The sequence below is a fragment of the Pristis pectinata genome, chromosome 24 (genome assembly GCF_009764475.1).
Source record: "Pristis pectinata isolate sPriPec2 chromosome 24, sPriPec2.1.pri, whole genome shotgun sequence".
NCBI classification, from domain to species: Eukaryota; Metazoa; Chordata; class Chondrichthyes; order Rhinopristiformes; family Pristidae; genus Pristis; species Pristis pectinata.
Genome location: NC_067428.1, coordinates 18,199,487 through 18,224,451, shown reverse-complemented (window position 1 = coordinate 18,224,451; position 24,965 = coordinate 18,199,487). Strand labels below are relative to the sequence as shown.

The window sequence follows — 24,965 nt, the reverse complement described above, 5'->3', positions numbered from 1 at the left end:
AATGACTTTTTCCCATGGATGTCTCACAATGCATATTTAGTATGGACTGCTAACTGAAAGAAAACTTTTGTTAGGTCAAAGACAAACAACTGGGTAGAAGTGATACCCAGCTAATACCCAGTTTGATTATGATAGGTTATGAGGCAGGGGGCTGTGTAGATCCTGCAGACTGTGTTTCTGTTGGCTCAGTGTGGAATAAGACCACTCTTTCTTTCCAAAATATACAGTATGTGTTTTATCCCAAGTTCAAGCAAAAGTTTTCCAAGGATTTCTTCTGGCTGATTTGTCTGATAGTTATTAGTGAACTGGCTTCAGATTGCTAGATATTGAACGAATTCAGTATCTCTTGCTTCTCCCACTGCTGTCTGTAAAGCTTTATCTGCAAGTCCATTTGATTGTTTAGTATGTTGCAAAAAGTGTAAGGAAGGAGCAGAAGTTATCTTACATCAAAGTGCCCTCAGTTGTAGTGGCATTCGTAAATCAGGAAGCCATGAAAGGCTTCTTCATTCACCCAAGGCTCCCTTATTTTGGGTCTTGGCCATATTTTGGCCTATTGAACAGAAGGGTTTTACTCTGAAAATGAAATTTGATGTTAGTTATGAGAAAAATCATCTGGAACCATAACAAGATCAATTTGTTCATTGCATCAGATCCTGCTGAAACACTCAGGTGCCTTTGGGAAGTATGAGATGGACAATGTAGGATCCTTCTGCCTATACTATGCACATAGAGTTAAATTTTGCCAATACCTCTATATGACTTCTGTAATGGGTTTCAAAGATATCAATGTTGATAGAATCCCAGGCACCTGCAATAATGATTCTGACACTCCCAAAGATCCCTTTCAAAAAGACACATGCCTATAAGTAACAGACACCACCAGAAATAAAGAAATATGGCAGAAAGTTGGCACAGCAAGGCTCACAGACAACTGAAGGAAGAGATATTGTTGATAACACCTGGGAAAATGTCACTGCTTTAACTATGGGATCTTTTACATCCACCTCAGAATTGAACTGGGGCTTTTTAAAATTTATTCACAGATGTGATCATTGCTCTTTTATTCCCCAAGTAAATACTGAGGCCACTTATGGAAGGAAGTTCAGAGTCAATCACATAGATAGGACTGCAGCCACATAGAGGCCAGACAGAGTAAAGATCCAGGACTTCCTCCCATGAAACACATTAATGGTCTTAAAATGCATTGACTTTGTCACTGAAACTGTTACTAGCTTTGTAATTGCAGATTCATTTGAAACCTTAGCTGCTAGTGGTGAGGTTCAAACTCCTGACTCTGGATCAAGAGAGGAGACTGCTCTCCTCCAGTAACTAATTTGACATAAACAGTTTCACCCCAAGAATCACAGGGTTGGGGGTGACATTCTGCTACAGTAGAACCTACGTCAAATTCACGTTGAATTATTGAGGCAGTGTAAAAAACAAAGCCACTACATCATTATTTACTTCATATAGATGTTTTTGAAGCAAACAAGGGCTGGCAAAAAGTCTTGCCAAACTGAAAAGCAGGAGACTGTAGTGTTGAGAAGCATTAATTCCCAGTCCATGAGCACCCTTGGTTACTGAAACTAGAGATACAACAGCATAGGATAGATAAGTTATTGGAGAGAATGTATTTAGGGGTTTCCAAAGCCACATGATGTGTTGATGTGGATTTAGCTCACTCTGTACGTGTGTGTTAAAAATGGCTGGAGATAGTAAGGACTGACTTTGTATATGTAATGGTGACATCTCCTGAATAATCAGGCCTCTAGCCTGGCTGTGCACTCACCAGGAAGCTGCAGTGGGCCAGTGGATCATTCATTTGTTGAGTTTTCACCCGATGTGCCACATTTTCCTCACTTCAGCTTCCTAACCTGCGCAGTGATAAGTTTCCCAGTTTCATTCTCAGGAATCATTCTTTGTTTTTGATGCTGCAAATGAGTAGCAGAGTCGTGAAGACCCTTTGTCAAGGAATCCTTGTGTTCATTTCTATGTTGTGTATTTGTTCTGACTGGTTATTTTCTCTGCAGTGCAAGAGCAGCGTCAGGATCTGCACAGCTTCACCCCTCTGCCTCCCCACACGATCTCACTTGGATGGAATTTCTTGCCGAGTAGGTTCCTAGAATCCTTCTTTTGTGATTTACAGAACTGATTTTGAGATATCTGCATAGAGTTTAGATTCTCTGGGCAGAACTAATCCACATAATCACAGCTCATTAACATGCCTTTCTGTTTTTCTTTTGTCCATGGGTTTATCCAACTTCCCAGCCAGATTTTCCCATTGTTGTATAAGTGGTTGTTGGATCAACCAAACCGATCAATAGATTTACAGGTATTAAAGGAATCAGGGATATGGGGTTAGTGGTGTTAAGGTAAAAGATCAACCATTGTCTCAACTCGAAATGTCGACTGTCCATTTTCCTCCATAGATGCTGCCTGACCCAATAAAATTCCTCCAGCTTTTTGTGTATTGCCCCAGATTCCAGCATCTGCAGTTTCTTATGTCTCCAAAAGATTAACCATGATGTTCTTGAATGGTAAGGCAAGAGCAACACTTATCTGTGGTCCAACTTCTTATGTTAAAAACCATCTGTAAGGGAGCAAGCCCCACCTTCCATTCATTTCGTAACGGTTAGCACGACACTAGTACAGCGCCAGCGATCAGGGTTTGATCCCCATCGCTGTCTGTAAGGAGTTTGTACGTTTTCCCGTGTCTGCGTGGTTTCCCCCGGGTGCTCCGGTTTCCTCCCACGTAGGTTATTGGGTTTAAGATGGGCAGGCGCAGACTCGTTGGGCCAGAAAAGGCCTGTTACCCCACGCTGTAAGTAAAATATTTTTAAAATTTAAAATAAAATTTTAAAACAATCCAGGGACGAGGCTAGTGAAGGAAACAAACTGACTGAGGTTCCCATTCCAGATCCTCTGAAATGAAAAATTGAGAAAGCTGTAAGAGTCAATTCAATATCGTCCATTTTACACCTTTGACAAACGTTAAATTATTCCCACACCTCCTTCACCCCCCCTGGCCACCTTGGAATGTCTTGTGATTACACAGCATCTTTCAGAGCTGTGGGATACCCCAAAGCACTTCATAATCACCAAGGTATTTTTAAAGTGTACTTATTCTGTAAAGGGACCCAACCTGAGCACAAATGATCCTACTCACACTAATCCATACTGGTCAACATGATCTGGAATTTTTTGTGATTTTACTTGAGGAGTAAATGTTGGCTGGAACACTGGAGGGCATCCTTCAAAAATATGCCCCTGGACCTTTCATATCCAGCACAGAGGATGTATGAGACTTCTATGTAATGTTCATCTGAAGAACAGCAGTAATTCAGATAAATGGGGGATAATTCAACATTATGTTAATATAAAATAAATACAGAAAATGGTTCAGGCAGCATCTGTGGAGAGTTAAGTTTCAGGTCAATAACCTTTCTGTTTCTCCTACTGAGTATTTCTATCTATCTTCTGATTTTATTTCTATTTCCAGCTTCTGCAGTTTGTAGCTTTTTAGTCAAGTTGATGCCCAATTCCCTATCAAGCAAAGGCTTCAACAAGCTAAAGCTTAGGGGAGAAAAAAATAAGTCACCAAAAAACAAATAATTTAAAAAGAGAAACAACTTATGTTTAGCACAACTTAATGGGATGTTGTTATGAATGTTTGAAGATTCTTGTTCATGTGAACAGAACTTGGCAAATTGTCCACTAAGTCTAGATGTGTACTTTGCAACTTTCTCTCCCTCTAAAGAAAAGAGGATGGTGATAAAAATGATCGACCTGAAAAAGGAACAAAAGTGAAAAGACGTTAAGTTCCCTCAAGAACAGGATGACTGGCTCCTTCAAGGATAAGGTGAGAAGGATTGCATGAAATTGCAATCGAAGGTGCCTGTGTGATAGGTAAATAGTTGTGGGATTTGTCCATTTTGCCTTGGAAATGAGCAATGTTGGAAGGCTGTGCTCTCTCACTTTGAATCTGAGTTCCTAGCCAGTCCAACGCTGATGCAGTGAAGAGCTACCTACCCAAGCAGCCAAGATGTGGAATGAATTCTCTGGATTCAGACCCTGGCTTGTGAAATAGACATTGCCTCACTCTGGGAACAGCCAGTATTAGTATAGCTGAGTCCAGGAAAGAGCTATGGTGTTGAAGATGAAGCTCTTCAAATGCTGCATAAAAGGAATACATTGCAGAATGGTGAAAGTTATTGGGCTAGCAATTAGTTACCTGGAATTTTGGTCCAGGGACGTGAATTCAAACTCTACTGAGAAAAGCAAAATAAAAACCTGTTATCAGTAATGGTGCCAGTGAAACAGCTTGTTGTAAAAACCACATCTGGTTCACTATATCCTTCAAGGAAGGGGAACTTGTCATCCTTATTTGGTTTAGCCTTTATGTGACTCCAGTTCCACCAAAGTGGCTCATTTATGAGATGGTCCAGCAGACCATTCAGATTAATGACAAATTCCATCCTTGCCAGTGATAGAATGAATAAATAATGTTGCTATTTCTCATTGCCAAGGATATGGTGAATGAAAAAAAAAAATTGGACCTTACCCATAGAGTCCATCCCAGATGGACACATAGCCCAGGAAACCTGAGATGGGGTTCTTAGCAGAAGAGTTCAACTGAGATCTGTACTAACTGGTAGGATTGAGCTGAATAAGGAACTATGCATGGGGTCCAACCTGTTTCATCATTTCCACATAGAGGAGTGGACATTAGCTGTGGAGTTTAGGCCATTCAGAGTGATGTGAGGAAGAACTTTTAACACGGATCTGGACCTTATCCCACATAAATCTGTTGAGAGCTTGCAGAGGGAAGGATCCATTGAAAATGTTAAAACTGGGGTTGACTTTTGGTTGTTGAGGCAGGGGGATGAAAGAGTCAATGAGGGTAAACGGACTTGAAGTACAGGTTAGCTGTATCAATTAACCGGCAGGACAGGGCTCGAGAGGGTGAATGGCCTCCTTCTGTTCCTTTGATTCTTTGAAATTAATGTCTTTTTTGTATTTCTTTGCTTTTGTAGGGTAAGACCAAAGAGAAAGAAAAGGAAAGTCCAAAAGAAAAGAGAAAGTGTAACAATGGCCACGAGTTAGTGCCAGGAACCTTTTCCAGCTCCACCAACTGTACATTGTGCAGTAAAACCGCTGAACAGTAAAACCAGTTATCAGTGTGTGAGTGAGTATCGCGATCACGCTGCTTCCACGCTTGCCTTGCTTTGCACTGCTCACACTCTGGCTTACCAGGTCATAGCAAACCACACAGCTTTTCCTTAGTTAATATTTGCAGTGAGGCAGCTGGAGGTCATCCAGGTGCTTCCTGAATTGAGCTGGAAGGGGTGAGGGCAGTATCAAGGCAGATGGCTGACTTATGACCCGCTGTGAGCTATCACGATGCATTTAAGGGGAGAAAGATAAGCACATGAGCAAGAAAGGGCAAGATGGATGGGTGAAGTCAATGGTTTTCTAAGTAAGGGTTGGCGAGCCTCAGAGGGATATTAAGATATGTGTTCACCAAAATTGACTTTATCCATGGCTTGACCTCACATAGAAGAGACAGAGAGTGGCTGCCCACTGTGTAATGTTCAGCTGCTGTTCTAATACAACTGCACCTGATGATTTCAAAACCAATTCCTATTTGTATCAATACATTTAATGGATGTAGTATGGGCGGCTGGTTCATGCTTATACCACTGGTTTGATTGCACCTACAATTAAATTTATCAGTATTTACGTTATTATTGGGTTGCATGATTCAATTTGCTTACGTGGGTTGCCTGACAAAAAAGTGTGAAAACCACTGGGTTGGAGGAACAAGAGTGGGAAAAACATTGTGTGGAGCATAAACACCAGTATGAACCTGTTGAACTGAATGGCCTGTTTCTGTGCTGTAGGTACTCTGTAATCCTAAACATAATACCAAGGACGAGGGACTTCCCATCAAGTGGAGAGACTGGAGGATCAGGAGTATTTATTCTTGGAGCAGAGAAGGCTGGGGGAAGATGTTACAGAGGTGCTTCAATTCTCAGTGGGTTTTTGAAAGAGTAAATAGGGAGAAATGAGCTCCCTGTGGAGAAGGGTCAGCAAATATGGGCGATATTTGTGAGGCTATGGAGAAAGAGCAGGGGAGGAGATCGAAGTGGATAGCATGTTCAAAGAACCACCTCCAACACAGAAGACTAACTGGTGTCCTACTGCTGTATCATTCCAAGATACAAGGTGGGAGCAAACTTGCATTAAGTATAAAGCAGATGCACTCTCCTCCCCTTTCACTTTTTCCCACTACACTAACACTGGTCTCAAATAGTCAGGCTTTCATTGACAATGGAGGCAGCTGTGGCTTGTGACAGTTTATTTCGCTCTCCCAGGAGCGAGGTGAAGCATATCAGCTTGGGCTTCTGATCCTGACTAATGTGGTCAGACAGATCATGGGTCCTCCGTGGTTGAATAACCCAGCCTGTAGTATTGTACTCTGTTAGGATTAGTTTAACTATGGTCTGCTGATGCATTGCAAGCAGCTGTAGTCCATTGGAGCTTAATCATGCCTTAGGAAGTGATGGAGCTTTTTGCTGCCATTAACCCAGGTTTTATCCTCCTGCCCCACTCCCCCACTAGGAATTAGTGCTATGTATGGTTAACAAAGATTGATGCCTTGTCACTGGCTTGCGCTGGCTCCTCGTCACTGCCCTGCACTGGCTCCTAATTCTGGCATTGGCTCAGGTTTAAAAATTCAAATCCTTCCACGCCCATCAAAACCATTTTTCTACCCAATCATCTTTCCCACCCCTTACAAACCTCCATGATCTCCTCTAATTTTGGCCTCCTGGAAATCCTGGTTTTAATTACAACTTTTACATTTGTTAAAAGGGACAACATGAATGCAAATTATTGTTGTTGTCACATTAACAACGTGCAAAGTGATGCTGTGGGAAGGCCAGTAGATGTAATAATTTAATAAACCTCGAGTTTGATGGGGAAATGGGACCTTTAGAGACCAGGTGACCTCCTTTTCCTCTTATAAATGAAAATATCACTGGTCACACAAGGCTCCCAGCCCTGGATCTCGGTAATTGGTTGTCATGACTCAGGATGCTCACTGGTTTTCTGACAGGAGAACACTAGTATAGCATTTAAGATGCCACTCTAGCATTCAGAAGCCTGGACAATTGGTCAGAAAATAGGAATTCAACATGATATCCAGAGTGGCTGGGGAATTAGATAAATCTGGAGTGAAAACGAAGTCCCAATAAAGGTATCCATGAAACTACTGAGCCCATCTAATTCACTAACATCTTCTGGGAAGGAGATTTGCTGTCCCTTACTCAGTCATGGTGTACATGTGACTTAATTCCCACACAGCTGAGGTTAACTCTTAACTGCCCTCTGAAAGATGTTCAATTCAGGATGTAATTAGCAATGGGTAATCAAAACTGGTATAACCTCATCCCATTAGCCTTAGTTTGCCATGGAGGAAAAGCTTGTTAATGAGGTGGGTCTTTGTATTGCATGAGTGGTAAGGGTCACTCAACACCCAGTGCATGATTGGCTGCTGCTATGCTGAAAAACACCAGCAAATTCCATCAGGAGAGAGACCTGACCTCAGCACCACTGTCTTCCACCTTAGCCATTTAACATGAATGTTCTATCATGGTGACTCTGTCCTCCTGTTAAGCTGCCTTCATTTCACTGCATACCCTGGGCTGCTGCAAACATGCTTCTTGAGTCAATAATATAATTTGTGAGGCATTTTCATGCCATGTGTTGACATTATTAGATGCTGACCTAGATGGGTATTTATTTGCAATTCCCATTACCTATTTTGCTAACCTCTTAGTGATAGTTGGGTGTTTTGGATTATAACCTCTGTTGTCTAAGATTCACTTTGTTATATTTTTAAAAATATCTTGGCATTAAAGTGTAATTGATATTACTGTTCAGGCTTTGAAAAAGTTCTCCTGACTTCCTATGAATGAGTGATACCTCCACATGACCTAAGGTTAAGTCTTGATGCAATGTAGTTTTTCACTTTTTAAAAGAAATCTTCAATCATTTGAAGATATTAATTAGTTTATTTCTTACTGTCTTCATAAGTAGTACAAGTCAGAGAGTCATGGTTTCAAGTCTCTGAGACTTGAGCACAAGGTCTAAGCAGACAATCCCTGGGAAGTTTTGAGGGAGTTTGCATCGAGGAGGTTCCTGTCTTTTGGTTGAATTGTTAAATCGAAGTCCCATCCATTCTCTCCTGTAAAAGATCTGCAGCAATATTTCAAAGAAGAGTGTGATCTTGTCCTGGAGATCTGATTGATGTTTATCCCAGGCCCAACAACACAAAAAGAAGGCTGTATATAGGGATAACAATAGTAACTATCCAGAGTGGAGATGTTTGGATAAATTCCCTGTCAATCAAGTTTGGTGTAAGTAATTGAGACTGATTTGACATAATTTAACCACCCTTCACTCACTTCAGGTGATTTCTCCTGTTTCACCTTGTATTTATTGAGGGAAGTTGCTATAGTTTCTCATTTTCTGAGTAAATTGACTGTGTTTGCAGTACAAGGATTGCTTTCTGTTAGTTTTATACCCTGAACCTCCAACTAATTGGCTGACTCAGTGTTGTCAATAATTGCTCAGTTAAAAAACAAATTACCTGGTCATTATCACATTGCTGTTTGTGCAGCAAGTTGGGTCATGTGGTTCCTACAACACTGACTAGATTGATGCTTAATTGGCTGCAAAACACTTCAATATGTCCTAAGGTGATGAAAGGCACCAAGAGAATAGTACGTTTTTCTCTCTAATGGTATAGAAGGGTGGCTTTCTCCCAGCATCTTCTTTTGTTATTTTAAACAGCCACCAGGGGACATGTAAGAGTGCCTTTCTTCTTCCATCCTGCAGGGGCAGCAGTAGGGAAAAGTTGCCACTGATTGGGCTAAAGGGGCTTGAGTGGGATCCTGCAGATTCATTCTCTGAGTGTCTGGATCTTGATTGCTTGATCTAGAAATGGTGCCATTTGTATGTATCATTACTGTAGAAAGCTTATGAGGGAAATCCTCCACTGGACTGGATGGGTTAACTAGGAAATAAGGAATTATTTTTTTAAGAGTATGATTAAGTGGAATTCTTCACCAGATAAAGAGGAGGTGATTGAAGTAGAATTTATATGCAGGAAATCTAGCAGTAATTTGGAGAGAGAAGGGTTTGGTGAAGAGGCACTTAAAAACTTACTTGAAGGTCAAGTGAGAGCTGGCAAGAAGGTAAGTACAATCAGGCAACTTAACCCCTGCAAGGTTAGGTGAGATTGGTCCAAAAGGAAAACAGAGTTTAACATATTTTAAAGCAAAATACTGCAGATACTGGAAACCAAAAGTAAAAACAGTAAATCTTGGGAAATCACACACAAAATGCGGGGAGGAACTCAGCAGGTCAGGCAGCATCTACGGAGGGAAATAAACAGTCAACGTTTCGGGTTGAGACCCTTCATCCAGACAGGAAAGGAACAGAGCCAAGTCAGAATAAGGAGGTTGGGGGAGGGGGAGGAGTACAGGCTGGCAATTTTGGGAAATGCTTGGTGGGTCCAGCAACAAATGTAGACAGAGAGACAGAATCAATATTTCAGGTTAGTGACCTTGAATCTGAAAGTAACTTGGATGAAATAAGATGGCACTACTGAGAAATTTCCCAAAGGCCGGTTGTGGATTTAATCATTAATATTGAAGATGAGGAATCTCACTGTGACTTTGAAAGGCTGGAGCGCAGGACCTTCATTGGGAAAGAGAACGCTTGGGGAAAGGGTGGGGGGATATCAGTTTCCCTTGGAATAAAAATGGTTGCATTGGAGAACCAGCCTTGAACTTCTTATTGATGAAGTAATATTCAGAGGAAAGAATGAAAAATAAGTAACTTAATGGTATAATAATAATGTATATTTTATAACTGAACCTAATAACCACATCCCAGTTCTGCACACGGACCAGTTTTGCAACCGTCTATTTAACTGTGCATTCTGCAGCAGTGTGATCTTGGGTTCTGAACCCTAGCTGAAACTTTGGACTTAGCCCTGTACTTCAAAACCAAAGGTTCCAACCCTGAGCTGCAATCCTGTTGCAATAAAAGCAGACTTTATCTTCTCCAGAAGAAAAAAAGTGCACTGCAAAGTACCTTTCATGATCTCTGGATGTTCCGATGCTCTTTGCCGCACATTAAATAATTGCGGCGTTTAGTCGCTATCGTATGTAGGAAGTGTGGCAGCCAATTAATGCACAGCAAACTCATGTAAGCAGATGTGTGATAATGTCCAGACGAACTGTGTCAGTGATGCTGTTTGAGGGATAAGTATTGCCACAAAGACACTTGGCTCTCTTCAAAATAGTCGTCATGGGATTGTGCCTCTGAAAGACCAGGTAGGGCGGTTTCAGACAAAGGAGCTGGAGGAACTCAGAGAGGGAGTTTTAGGTCCAGATGAAGGGTCTGGATCTGAAACATCGACTGTCCACTTCGCTCCACAGATGCTGCCTGATTCGCTGAGTTCCTCCAGCTCCTTTGTGTTTTGCTCCAGATTTCCATCACCCGCAGTCTCCAGGGCTGATTTAACATCTCATTCATAAAGAATATCTCCAATAGTGCGGCACTCCCTCAGTGCTGCACTGGATTCAGGCTGAATATTTGTGCTCAAATCTCTGAAGTGTGACTTAAACCTGAATCTTCTGACTCATTGCTAGAGTATGACTCTTTTCTCTGGGCCTTTGTTGTACATTTTGATCCTACCTTACCACCCCTGCCCCCAAAACACCCACCCCCTCCCCCCCCAGCTACTCCAAAATGGTTTATTCACAACTCAAATTTTCAGTAGAAAGCTCATGAGAGACAAAATCCAGACTCAGCATCTATCACTGAGCAGACAACCGTGTGAAAAATATTTACATCTCCATTGGCATGTGACATCACATTAAACAACTGCCTTTGATATGTGGCCTCTCGTCCCTGCAATGAACCTGCTGATGTTTCAACAACACTAAAACACAAGCTAAGCCTATCCTCGAGCAACCGAGGCACTGGGGTAAACTGTTGAGATTCAAGGGAGGGCTGTCTGAGCTGATGAGTGGTTTTTATTTCTTTGAATTAAATGTAAGCATATTTCCTGTCTTTTGTCTCCCTATCCATCAACTGTCTCTTGATATCTCTGTCTGTCTCTCTCTTTCAGTCTCTCTATCTTTCTGCCTTTCCATGTATCTGTCCTTTCACTGTTTCTGTCTATTTATGTTTATTTTCTATCCCTGACTATCTTTCTGACAGTCTATCTCCCTTTCTGCCTTTCTCTCTTTCTGTCTCTTATCTATCCCTCTTTCTGTGTCTATGGCTCTCTATCTTTCTACTAAATCCCTTTCTTTCTCTCTCTGCATCCTTGAAAGTCTATCTTACTCTATCTTTCTAACTCTCTATCTCTTTGCATCTGTCACTCTACCTCTTTCTAATGTCTCTCTCTTTCTCTGTCTTTCAATATCTCTGTCTGTCTAGAATCATTGGATTATACAGATTTATAACATGGAAGAAGGCATTTGTCCATCATATAGATGCCGGCCAAAAATTGAGCTAGTTCAGTTACTCTGAATTTCCAGTACTTGGTCTGTGCCTCTGTAGGGTACAGGACATCATATGCTCACCCAGGAACTTTTTAAATGTGGTGGATTTCTTTCTCCACACTCTTTGGGACTACCAGACATCACTAAACTTCAGATGAAAAACTACATTTCTCAAATCTAATCTTTTACCAATTAGCTTATCACTGTGTTCTCTAGTTTTCAACCAGTTTGCTATGGGAAATGGGTTCCTGTTCATCTTCTGTAATTTTCATCCTCTCACAATTTTATATCTTATTAAATCTTCCCCCATTCTCCTTTGTTGCAAAGAAAGCAACACTGATATGCACGTAATTTGAAAAATTCTCTTTGCTGCATTTCGAGAACTTTGCATCATCTATGCTACTAGCCTGGTTATTGTTAGGGAAGTTGAAATCCCCTATTAACTTTGCACTTCTCAGAAATTTGCCCACATATTTGCTCCTCACCCAGCAAGGTGATTAGCCCATTTCTATTTTTCTATTCACCAGTTAGTCTATATAGCTTCCACTTTTCTATATTATCACCTACCTCAACTCCCACCCCATTATCCCATCTTGTCTGAAAACCTGCAAACATGAACGTTGAGCAGCCATTCCTGTTCATCTTGACGCTGTATTTCAGTGACAGCCGTGAGACTACTATGTCAAATTCCAACATGTCTACCTGTGCCCTCAGTTCTTCATCCTTATTTCCAAAATAAACATAATTAAGCACTGCCAAACTTATATGTTTCCTTTCTTTCCAGATATTGTTTCCTCTTCTTTCCAAACTCATTCCTCTGCCTTCCACACTTGTTCACTAAACTCCCATCTTCTGCATCCAGGTTTCCCTCACTCCCTTCTGAAACCTGTACCATGATCCCACCCAGCTGCCAAACTGTTTTAACCTCCCCCAAAGCAGCAGTAAACTCCCCTCAAGGATATTAGTACCCAGCCCTGATGAAATACAATCTGTCACTCCTGAACAGGTCCCATCTCTCCACAAACCCATCCCAATGCCCCAGAAATCTTAAGTCCTCCTTCATGTACAATCTCTTTGGCTCCATATATATTTGCACAAGGTCCCTGTTTCTGCACTCACTGGTGTACAGCACCTATAGTAATCCAGACATACTAACTCTGAGCTTGTGCTTTTTAATCACATCCCTATTTGCCTATAATCTGCCTGCAGAACCTCATCGTTCTTTCTACCTTTATCATTAGTACCATGTGGGCCACGACTTCCAGCTCTTCTTGCATGTGTAGTTGTCTAGGTCACAAGAACCATTATAGATTTCCCAACAGTTATAAGGTGTGGAGTCCTGCCTTGCCACTATTTACTATAATAAGAACTAAGAAGATTACAACAAATTTGCAGATAATAACAAGGGAAATTAAACTGTGAGGAGGGTGGGACCAGTTACAGAGGGATTAAGTGAGTGGGTAAATTGGCAAGTGGAGTATAATGTGGGAAAATGTGAAGTTATTCACATTGAAAGGAAAATTGATAAACAAATTATTACTTAAATGGAGAAAGACCGCAGAAAGTTGAGCACAAAGGGATTTGAGGGTCCCCTTATAAGAAACATGAAAAGCTGACATAAAAGACTACTAGTCTTTATTTCAAGAGGGTTGGAGTATAAAAGTAGAGAAGACTTGCTACAAATGTACAAGACATTGGAGACACATCTAGAGTAATGTGAACAGTTTTGGCCACCATATTTAAAGAAAGATATATTTATCATTGGTGGCAGGTTCACTAGGATGATCCTAGGTCTGGAGGGCTTATCTTGTGTGGAGAGGTTGAACAGATTGGGTCTGTAACATTGGAGTTTAGAAGAATGAGAGGAGCGATCTTTTTGAAACATAGAAGATTCTAAGGGAGCCAGACAGGGTACATTCTGGGAGGGTGTTCCCCCTCATGAGTAACTATAGAACCAGAGGACATGGTCTCAGAATAAGTACGTGCCTGTTTAAGACCGAAGTGAGAAAAAAAGTTCTTCTCTCAAGGGGTTATGAGTCTTTGAAACTCCTTGACCTAGAAAACTGTGGTGGTTGAATTCTTGAATGTATTCAAAGCTGAGATAGATTTTTAAACAGTAAGGGAATCAAGGGTTATAGGAAAAGGGAGGGACAGGGGACTTAAGGAAAGTTGGATCTTATTCAATGGCAGAGCAGGCTTGAAGGGTTGAGTAGCCTACTCGTGTTCCTATTTCTTATGGTTTGAACTCTCTCAGGTCAACAATTAACACGTGGTTTCCTCAATAAAAACAGAAAATGCTGGAAGCATCCAATAGAGTCTATGAAAAAAGAAATGCAATTAACCTGTCAGGTTGAAGACCTTTCATCAGAAAGGTAGAAAGACAACTTAGTTTTAAGTCGCAGAAGGGTGGAGGAGAGAGGTATAGATAGGACGAAGGGAATATCTCTGCTAGGGTGAGGGTAGAATTAACAGGCTAATTCCAATGTTTACCTGATTTCTTGTTTATTTTATTAAATAATTGTTATGATCTAATCCTATTGAATTCAAATCTAATATCAAGCAGCACCTCTTTCCCTTTCCTTATACAAATTCCTGACCCTGGCTGCTTTACTGGTATATTTAATTTAACCCTGAGCATTGTCTCTTTTCCCCCTCTTTGCCAATTTTCCAACTATGAACTCTGCTTAAACTGTATTTGGTGTGATCAGTCTGTGAGAGCAACATGTTTCTTTCTCTCATTATATCTATCTATCTGTCTGTCCGTTTATCACTTCCTCTGTCCTACCCTCCCTTTCTCTCTCCATTTCTATCTCTCTCTCTCTCTCTCTCACTCTTTGTGTCTGTCAGTAATTTGATTTTATTACCTCTCCCCCAGTCTTTAATCTCCTCACTACTGACAACTCACCACCTTTCCTCCTCCTTCAATAGGGTCTTCAAACTCCAGCTTTGTGACCCTTTGATTCTACAGGGGTCATTAACCTGAGAACATTTTTCAGATAATGAGAAAAAATACAGGGAGGAGACGAGGGAAAGTTTTTCTGCAGGGTGATGCTCTACACCAACTGAAAAGAGGGAGGAAGAAGATCCCATAGTAACTTTGAAAGGGTGTTGGATAAATACTTAAAAAGGAAATTATTTCAGGACGCAGGCATGGTGGCTGTCTGTACAGTTGGATTCTGTCTTCAGTTCTGTTAATGCTCAGCATCTGTTTTTGACTCTTTAGGTTTTATTATTTTCAAGGCAATACTGTAAGTAAATGTAATTATTTTCCTTCAAAGCCACCCTAAGTTACAGACTTCTTTGTGACTGAATTTAAGACCTGCCCAGTATAAAATTAAAATTCAATCTGAGCCAGACCCCACCAGAATCAAACCGAATCTGAGCTGAGCCTGAGAATTAATCATTCAGCCCCTCATGCCATTATTCTATCTCAAAATCATGACTGATCTTTTACCTCAGCTCCACCTCCCCGCACTAACCCCATATCCTTGATTTCCTTAATATGTTAAAACCTTTTCAGTCATTTTGAATATGCTGAGTGAGCCTTCACATCCTCTTGGGTAGAGAATTACAAAAATTCACCACCCTCTGGCTGAAGAAATTTCTTCTGAGTGGCTAACCCCTTATTTTGAGGCTGGTTCTAGACATCTCCCCCAGGGGAAACACCCAGGCAATGACTCATTTGTGCTAGAGATGTAACAAACAAAGTCTGCTATTTCTTTCACTTTCATAACCATGTCAGAAGAAAGAGGTGCAATCTGTGCAAAGTGTGTCTTGTGTAGAAACACAAATGTCTCTGATGTATGGCAGCCAGGCTCTGAAAATGATTGAGAACTACAGTAATAATGGGTGACAGTAACTCTGGGGTTCTTTGGAAGTAATTATGAGTATCTGCATATACTTAGATGTTCACAGTTACAGGTAATCTGATTATTTGATGTCCAGTTGCTTTGTATTAGCAGGTTTATGCTTCCAGCTGAGAGGCATCCTGGCACTGATTGTGTGTCTCTCTGCCGGCGGTGTTTGTGTGTCTTTCTCTGCTGGTACTGTTTAGCCTCCCTCTGCTGGAACTGATTGTCTCTCTCTGCCGGCAGCGCTTGCGTGTCTCTTTCTGCTGGCATTGTCACTGAAACTAGGATTTGGCACAACCCTTTAAAATTCACCTCCAACCAGCAGCTTTCACAGAAAGGTCACAGATTTTCTTATATTTAAGTTGTTTCTCAATTAGTGGTGTGACTCAGATTTTGGACATGGATTTGTCACATTTTTCTCATTTTCTGATTTCCAGGCTTTTAAGACTATCAACAGTTAATGCTGTTAACTATTAAACCCATTACCTGCTCATAAGTCGTTGGCAAGGCCGCACTTGGAGTACTGTGTACAGTTTTAGTCGCCCTGTTGTAGGAAGGACGTGGTTAAACTAGAAAGAGTGCAGAAAAGATTTACGAGGATGTTACCAGGACTAGAGGGCCTGAGTTATAGGGAAAGGTTGGCCAGGCTAGGTCTTCATTCCTTGGAATGTAGGAGAATGAGAGGTGATCTTATAGAGCTTTATAAAATCATGAGGGGCATAGATAAGGTGGATGGTAGCAGTCTTTTCCCCCTAGTAGGGGAATCCAAAACTAGGGGGCATAGATTTAGGGTGAGAGGGGAATGATTTAAAAGGGACATGAGGGGCAACTTTTTCATGCAGAGGGTGGTGCGTTTGTGGAATGAGCTGCCAGAGCGGCAGGTACAATATTATCATTTCAGAAGCACTTGGATAGGTATGTGGGGGGTGGGGGGGTGCTTTGAGGGATATGGGCTAAACGCAGGAAATTGGGACAAGTTGGGTAGGCACCATGGTTGGCATGGACTCATTGGGCTGAAGGGCCTGTATCTATGCTGCATTGCTCTACGACTCAATGACTCTATTTATACTTGTCCTAGGTGTACTTTATTCTTCTCCTTTGCCCGCTATTCTCCCCTCTTCTTTTGGATCACCTTCATTAAACCACTTACTTATCTCTAACTCAGCATCCCAAATCTTAACCTTCATTTCAGGTGTTGTTCATTCTACTGTCTGGTTCCAGAACAGTTTTCTAATTTTGTAGATTTCCTGAATGAACAAAAACTCAACACAGCTCTTGTTAGAACATGTGAGATCATAAGAAGAACAGCTTGTTTTTAAATACCATCTTTAATGTAGCAAAATAGTCCCAAGGCCCTTCACAAGAGAGACTTAATTTGATAATGAGCTATATAAAGAGATATTAGGACAGTTGACCAGAGGTTGATCGGTCAGGAAATTTTGAGGAGTATCTTAATGGAGTGAAGAGAGGCCAACAAATTTAGAGAAGATATTCCAGAATTTAGGGCCTTGACAACTGATGACATGACCACCAACAGTGCAGTGATTAAATTTAGAGATGATCAGGAGGCCATGATTATTGGATCACAAAGATCTTGGAGGGTTGTACTGCTGGAGATTAGGGTGATGGATAGAGGTGCTATCGTCAAGGGATTTAAAAAGAAGGATAAGTATTTTAAGATCAAGGCTGTTTGCCGGTGTGGTGCAGCAAGCACAGGGGTGATGGGTGAACAGCAGAATTTTGGATGACCTTCTTTGCAAAGTAGCATGAGAAAGGCAGGCCAGGAGTTCATTGGAATAGAATAGCCTGCCAGAACAAAGGCATGATGGAGAGTCTCAGCAGCAAAGAGATGAGTCAGAAATGTTGCTGGGGCAGTGTAACAGAGGTAGAATTTGGCAATCTTATCAATAGTCAGAATAATTGGTCCAAGGCAAGTATGACACCAAGATTGCAAGTGGCCTGGTTCGATTTCAGATAAATTTTAGGGACAGGAGTTGACTCAGTAGAGGGGGAATGGAGTTTGTGACAGGACCAAAGATAATATTGATCTTTGCAATATTTCATTGGAGGAAATTACTGCTCCATCCATAGCACCATTCACGATCTCAAGACTTCCGATTGAGTAGTTTTTGAAATGTAAGCATTGTAACAATGCAGGAATCAGGAAAACCAATTTGGACACAGCAAGATCTCATAAATCGAAAAGTGATAATGAGTGAGTTATTCTTTCGGTGATGTCTGAGGGATAAAGATGGGCCAGGACACAGGGAGAACGCCCCAGCTCATCCTCTAATAGTCCCCAGCTGAGAGGAATGATTTGATTGAGGCTTTTACATTTGTAAAGTCATTGGACAGGTTAGATGCAGGAATTGTTGAAAGAAAGTTATTCTTTACAAAAATTCTCATCTGCTCCTTCGTTCAGTGAGGGTTTTGCCGGGTTGTGTTGTGTTGTGTTGCTGGATTCAGAACCCATGTTAGTCCAGACCACATAAGTTCAAATCTTGGCCTGGTTGTTTAAATTCATTTGTGTTATCAATAATATTGTTTAATTTTTGTAAATAAAACAATTAATTTACTAATGGTCCGTAGGGAAAGAAACTAACCAATCAGACCTGTGTGGGCTTACGTGAAACTCCAATCCCACAACAGCAAGGCTGTCTGGTAACTCCCTAACTCTAATATCCTAGCAAGCCAAGCAGTGGTTCAGAAAATAAGCCCATGTCAAGCAAAGACAAGAATTAGCAAAGTTATCCTTTTTAATTTCTACTCTGAACCAACACAAAGTTTATTCTGCAGCACTACTGCATAAAAAGAGAACTTCAGTTGAGCCTTATCTTGGGTTATTGTCCGTTCATGGCCTCTCCACTTCCTTCCTGTCTTCTTCTAGCCCTGCATCCTCGTCTGCATAACCTGCCCCCATCTAAGGTCCATGATTTATCCAGCTTCCTCCTAACATCTGGAATTCTCCTCCCCACTCCCCCAACATAATACCTTTGTCCCCTTACTCAAAATAACACCTTGGAAAACATGGCTTTAATGAAGCAAATCACCTCGGCTGTTTGACAAATCAAGAAATAAATGGATCCCAAGCCAAAGCAGGAACTAGGAGGATCAGGTGAGATCGTGAGTTTGAAGAACAGAGTTAGAGAGAGTTGGAAGAACTTGGGGAGTGAATTCCAGGGGTGATGGGAATAATGGAGATGCACGTGAGATCAGAAGAACAGTTGCGGCATTGTAAAATTGAGAAAGGTGAAGAATTAGGAAAGGATAAGTTCATGAAGGTACTTAACTTATTTCTTACAACACAGCAGAGCAATCCCATCATTTCCATTCTCCCTCATCTTATTTCCCTATAGCTCTGCACCTTATTTTGTGTCACATTCTCGTCAGCTCCCATTTTGCCACCCATGCTCACAGTAGCCAAATGATAGAGTCTCTGACTGTACCTTTGGGATGTGGAAAGAAACAGGAGCACCCTGGGGAAAGCCATACAGTCACAGGGAGATCATGTAAACTTCACACAGACTGCACCTGAGTCAGGATCGAACCTGGGTTGATGGAACTGTGAGGCCACCTTGCCACCCTTTTTAAAGATGAATGTGAGAATATTGGATAGCTGAATGAGTAGAACTGAATAGTTGAAGCAGAACAGCAATTTGCAATTCTGCAGCATCTTCAACATTGTAAAACATCCCAAGAGGATGATGGGAGAATGGGATGTTTTCTGTGGTGACAGTCACAGTTTCCTCCAGGTTGAATTGGAGGAATTTGTAGCTCAAACATGACTATTTGACTAAATTGAGTCAGAAAAGAAGCCTATTTGGCTCAAACATGACTAAATTATGGCTCAATCATGGACAAGACAAAAATAGTAGTAAGTGAAACTGGATGTCATTAGCAAACGTGGAGTTGATATCGCCAATGGGCAGCAGTTGAATGAGGATATGGGATGGATATGTGAGGGCAAGGATGGATCCTTTAGGAATCCAGAGGTAGTGGTGTGCGAGTGGGACGAGAAGCTACTGCTGGCAACTATTAGGCGAGAGCAGATAGAGAGAGAGGAAAGTGCCAGTGAAAAGTGAGGAGAAGCTATTCGAAGAGCATGGTTAGTTCAGTACTGTCAAAGCATGCCAGAGGGGTGATTAAGGAAGGCAACAACTTTGTTATTTCTCTTTCAATCTTTTTATTAGTTTCCAAATTAATACAGATGAATATATAACATTGATGTTTGTACATGTAATACAAGGAGATCAAGAGAACAATCATGACATAGATAATCATAAAGAATAAAATATTAAAAAAATCTGTAGATCTCACAATCTATTAGTAAATGAATATAATATAAAAGAAAGGAAAGAAAAAGATTTATTGTGTAAATAAAAGAGAAGGCAACAACTTTGGTTAGGTCAGGAAGGGAATCTTAATAGGAGACATTCAAACACACAGTTGTAGGAAAGGTAAGCACAGATGGGGAGGTGCAAAAACATTTTCCATCTCTCACCAAGTGGCCTAACCACTTCTGTTTCTTTTGTTCTTGTACATCCCACCACCATATTTAAATATAATTAGTTGTCTCTTCTGGTGACGCCAGTTGATGAATGCACCAGGGCGGTGCTGAGCTGTACAGACCAGAAGGGATGGTCTCTGGGCCATTCTGAATAGAGCAAGGCTGGGTTTGCAATACTGTGACAAAAAAGCAGAAAATGCTGGAAAAACTGAGAAGTCAGTCAGCATCTGTGGAAAGAGTAACAGTGTTAATGTTTCAAGTTAAACCTTTTATTCGTACCAAGCAAATCAATACATGTACTTACAACACTAACGTTTCAGTCCCAAATGTTGTATCAGTGAAACATTTCAGAGGCTGTAACTCAGAGCACAGCCCCTTTGTGTCCAGTGGCTACAGGATCCCTCCCCACAGAGCCTTGGCGGTGGCTACACCAAGCTTCAGTGCATCCCTCAGCATATGCTTCTGTGCTTTGGAATATGCTAGTTGGAAGTATTTGCTGGCGGACACCTTTTGCACTAGAAGACCAACAAGTTTCAGGCAAACCAAAGTTCATCTTTCACTAAATTGATAGTTTGCTGGTAGTAGTCAATTTTTGTCTCAGTCTGCATCGCTGGGAACAGCCCATACAGCACAGGGTCATGTGTTATACAGCTGCTTGGGATGAACTTCAACAGAAAGCGCTGCATCCTGTTCCAGATACTCTTGGCACACAAAACAGTCCATAAGGAGCTGGATGGGTGTCTCGTCCACACCATAGCAACCTTGAGGACACCATGCAGTGGGATTGAAACTTCAGCTGTGTGTGAAGGATCCGACAGGGAGCAACCTTCTCACCACCAGCAAACCCAAGGTCTTGATGCTTGTTTGACAGTCTCTTCAGAGAGCCATCCAACATGATCCAGCACCTCCTTCTCCCACAGGACATCCTGTAGAGACCACTACCTGATGGACCTGTAGTCAAATTTGTCTTTCCCCAGAAAATTTTCTGCAAATGACAAGTGCTGTGTCACAGTTAATCTGAATGGAACTTTTTGCAGTAAAGTCACCAGTCCTATCCTTCACAAAATTAAGGACTGGTGGAACCTCAACATGTAGTGTAACTTGGTATTTGTGTAACCAGCTGTACGCACAGCTTGATGCAGCCACACACAAAGATGGCCATCAGGATGAGGGCTATGTTGGGTACATTTCACCTCCCTGCCTCAAGAGATTTGTTCCTCATTGCTACAGACATGATCAATTTTGAATCTTCAGAAAAAAGGATGGTTCAGGTGACCTCTGTGGGACAGGGGCAGGATATGGCCTCCCCTATGCTTTGTACATCATCTCCCAGATCACCTTGCACCTGCTGACCTGGTTCTTCTCCACCAGTGAGGTGGAGCATCATTCCCCTGTTCTCGACTTCTGTAAAATCATGGCTATTCACTGCAGCTAACTTCTGTTGATTCCCCATTTCCTCTGAATCAGAGTCCCAGTACCTTCAGGTAATTTAAACGGGGAAGGGGACAAAGGATCAGTCAGATTGACTCTGGCCCCTGAGGCCTGTTTAAGCTGGCTACTGATGCTCATCAATATGCTGACTGATTAGTGGGTCTGAGAAGAAGCTGGTGACATTGTCCATGTATGTGGGGTCTTTGACTTGAGTGTCCCTACTGCCTGGTATTATCTCTCCTCTTATGCTCTTGTCCTTCTGATGATGCCCATGCTCACGTTTCTGATGTGCTGCCAGCTAGAAGCAAAGCGCTATAAATGTCTGGGCCCATGTTATCCTACAGAGCCCAGTACAACTCAGCTGATTGCTGTTGTGACTCGGAGTCTTATTCTTGAGCCTTGATGGCTCTTTACTTCTTAGAGTTCCATCTTCACATCCACCTCCATTGACTGCAGTAGGTGCAGATTCTGCACGCTTTTTGGAGTTGGCACAACTCCATCTGACTTCTCTTGCTTTTGAGAATGAAAACTCTTTTGATGTTCACCTTGATTGCTTCCCACCTGTGTATCGGGAAATCAAGGAGGGATTTCATGGTTCTCCAAGCTATGTAATCCCTTTTAAGTTCCCCAGTGTTTTCTCGGGTCAACAGTTTGACTTTCAGCTTTCAGCTTCAATATCCCCCTGCCAGGAGGAAGCAGTGGTCAGAAAAGAATATCAGTGTGATGGAGTTGGCCATGAGTGCTTAGGACACAGAAGAAGTCTATCCAGGATCGGACTGATCCGTTTGGTCTTGATGCATTACCACGATGCTTCATCTGCAGGGTTGCTGAAGATGTTGCATAGCTTGACATCTTTTACCACTTCCAACAGGATTCTGGAATTGATGTCTTGTTTGGTTTCGGACCTGTCGGATTGTCCAGTCCCATCAATGATGCAATTGAATCACAGACCAGAAACACTGGCCGGGACGTTGCCAGCAATGTTGGAAGAGGGCCAGCTGTTCTTCAGAGCTTGTTGTGCACGTGGATCAGCGTCTCTGTAAAAATAAGTCTTTCTGATCCTAGAGGGAGTGTGTGCTCTTGTGGCTCCTTTCTGCCACTTCCTGGTGAGCTGCCCCTTTAAGCCCCGTTGGTGGAATGTTGTGATATGCAGATTGTATGCAAATCAGAGGCCGCTCCCAGCATCCCGCGGGGCAGGTTCCGGCGGGCGGCAGCCGAGGTTTGGGAGTTGCGTTGCCCGTTGGACCGCACCGTCCGAGCGGGGCCGAGGTCCGGACCTGCCGGCCGTCCTGGGCCCGAGGCCGCACTGCTGCAGGTAAGCAAAGGTGACAGGCCCGCCAATAGGCCGCGCTGGGGACTGGAGGTGAATGAAGTGAGGCCCGGCTCCGAGAAAGGGCCCATGTGGCCCCAAATCCTCCCGTAACGTCCTCAGCTCACCCCCGAAATCTCAACTATCGCCCCCGTTAACCTGACCCTCAGTAAACACCCCCCCAACAAACCCCCTCCCCCCAACAAATCTCCTCCCTCCCCACAGTAACCCTTCACCCCCACAAACCTCGCCACCCTCAGTAAACCCCCCCAACAAACCTCCCCCCCCACAGTAACCCTCCTCCTCCCCCCACAGTAAACCCCCCCCGACAAACCTCACCACTCACAGTAAACCCCCCCCCACAAACCTCACCACTCATAGTAAACCCCACCCCCCACAAACCTTGCCACCCACAGTAAACCCCCCCCCCCCTCAGTACCCCCTGGTAAACTTGATCCCAGTGAATTTACCCCTGATAAATACCCCCACACAAACCTTACCACTCATAGTAAACCCCACCCCCCACAAACCTTGCCACCCACAGTAAACCCCCCCCCCACAAACCTCGGCAAACCTCACTACCCCCTGGTAAACTTGATCCCAGTGAATTTACCCCTGATAAATACCCCCACACAAACCTTACCCCCCCCCCCACCTACCTCCCACACCCCTAGTAAACCTTATCTTCCCCTCCTCAGGTAAACACCCCGGTAACCACCCCTGGTAAACCTCTCCCACCCCCATGAACCCCACTATGCCATTAAGCCCCACCCCATGAACCCCACTACCCCAAGAGACTCAAGTGCTCATAATCTTCACTGTTGCCAATAAAACTACCCCCTCATAAACTTTGTTTTCCCCTCCCACCCAACCCTGATACATCCTCCCACTGCAGTGGATCTGTGGATCTCCCTTTCAGGATAACTGGCTGCCCCCATAAGAAAAATCTTTCACTCTCCCCGCACCAATTACGTGCCCCTCCTATCTATCGTAATAGCAGCAACCAATCTGCCAGCCTGTGGCCCAGCACTCCTTTCACCTGTGACACCTGAAGGAAAACTTTTGCAATTCTATAATAGCTTTAATGTTCACTTTAGATAGTCCGATGTCTCTCAGACAATGAAGTGCTACTGAATAGTAGTTACCATTGTAATGTGGGAAACACAAAGTCAGAATTGTCTCCAGGGAAAGTAAGTAAAATGATGCTGAGCCTCACTGATGTTGTCTGTATGCTTTTGAAGAGGGTAAATGAAGCAAAGGTTAGTATACTAAGAAGTGTAGAAGAATGGAAGGATCAGGCCTGCATATCTGAAGATTTCCTGGAAGCAACAGGACAAGTAGATAAAGAGATTAAGAACAGATAAGGGATTCTTGTTTTCTGGGCTGAGATACTAGAATGCAGGAGTGGGGAGGTCATTCAAGAACTGTTCTTGGGCAGTCCCTCAGGGACGAGGATGATTTGTTTTCACTTCAGTTCTGAGGATATATATATGGCTGATTCCTTTTAACATTAGGTGGTTGCTGTGTTGCAGCAGCACATTATCTTGACAGAGTGAGGTCTTAGTCCAATGGCAAGGAGGTTGAAGGCTATTGATACTGGGCCACAGCTGGAGATTATGTGAGGTTCTGTTTATCGTACTACATTGGAGAGTGCGGAGATAACTTACAGAGATGTTGGGGCAATACTGTCTAAGATAGGTTTCTTTTTCTTGGAACAAAGGATACTTGATGAAGATTTAATTGAAGTGTTATTAAGGAGAGGCATAGACTGGGTGAAGACCTATTTCCTTGTGAAAAAAATAAGAGGGCATTGGTTTAGTTTAACTGGCAAAAAGATTAGTTGAAAAATACTTTTACTCAATAACTGGTTGGAGTCTGAAACTCTGAAATCTAAAAATCTATTTTTGGCTATGCACATTTTCAGAAAATTTACAACTGAGATTCTAGATAACACTCATTTTGTGAAAGAATATGCAGTCACCACATGTGCAGTTAGAATTGTGGCTACTTCAGCCTTGGAAGCATTTGAAATAAAATTGAATGAAAGACTTTCATTTCTATAGGGCCTTTCAGAATCTCATGTGCTAAAGCACTCTACAACCAATGAAGTACTGTTGAAATGTAAGACGTATAGCAACCAGTTCCTGTATTCCAAACTTGCACATGCCACAAAGTGAGACTGACCAGATAAAATCTGTTCTGAAGGATTAAAAAAACAGTTTAGGAAATCAGCATTTACTCCTTGAAGGACCTTTTACATCTATCTGAAAGGGCAGATGGTG

The 24,965-nt window shown here is 42.4% G+C and overlaps 1 protein-coding gene across 1 annotated transcript in view; it reads left to right on the top strand.

The window, feature by feature from the left end:
- The window catches only part of arhgef18b (rho/rac guanine nucleotide exchange factor (GEF) 18b), a 175,249-nt gene that overhangs the window by 90,545 nt on the left and 59,739 nt on the right, over nucleotides 1–24,965 (top strand). The window contains 5 exon segments of the mRNA XM_052038289.1: nucleotides 2,031–2,111; nucleotides 3,758–3,807; nucleotides 3,810–3,859; nucleotides 5,034–5,145; nucleotides 22,528–22,689. Coding sequence (XP_051894249.1) covers nucleotides 2,031–2,111; nucleotides 3,758–3,807; nucleotides 3,810–3,859; nucleotides 5,034–5,145; nucleotides 22,528–22,689 — 455 coding nt within the window.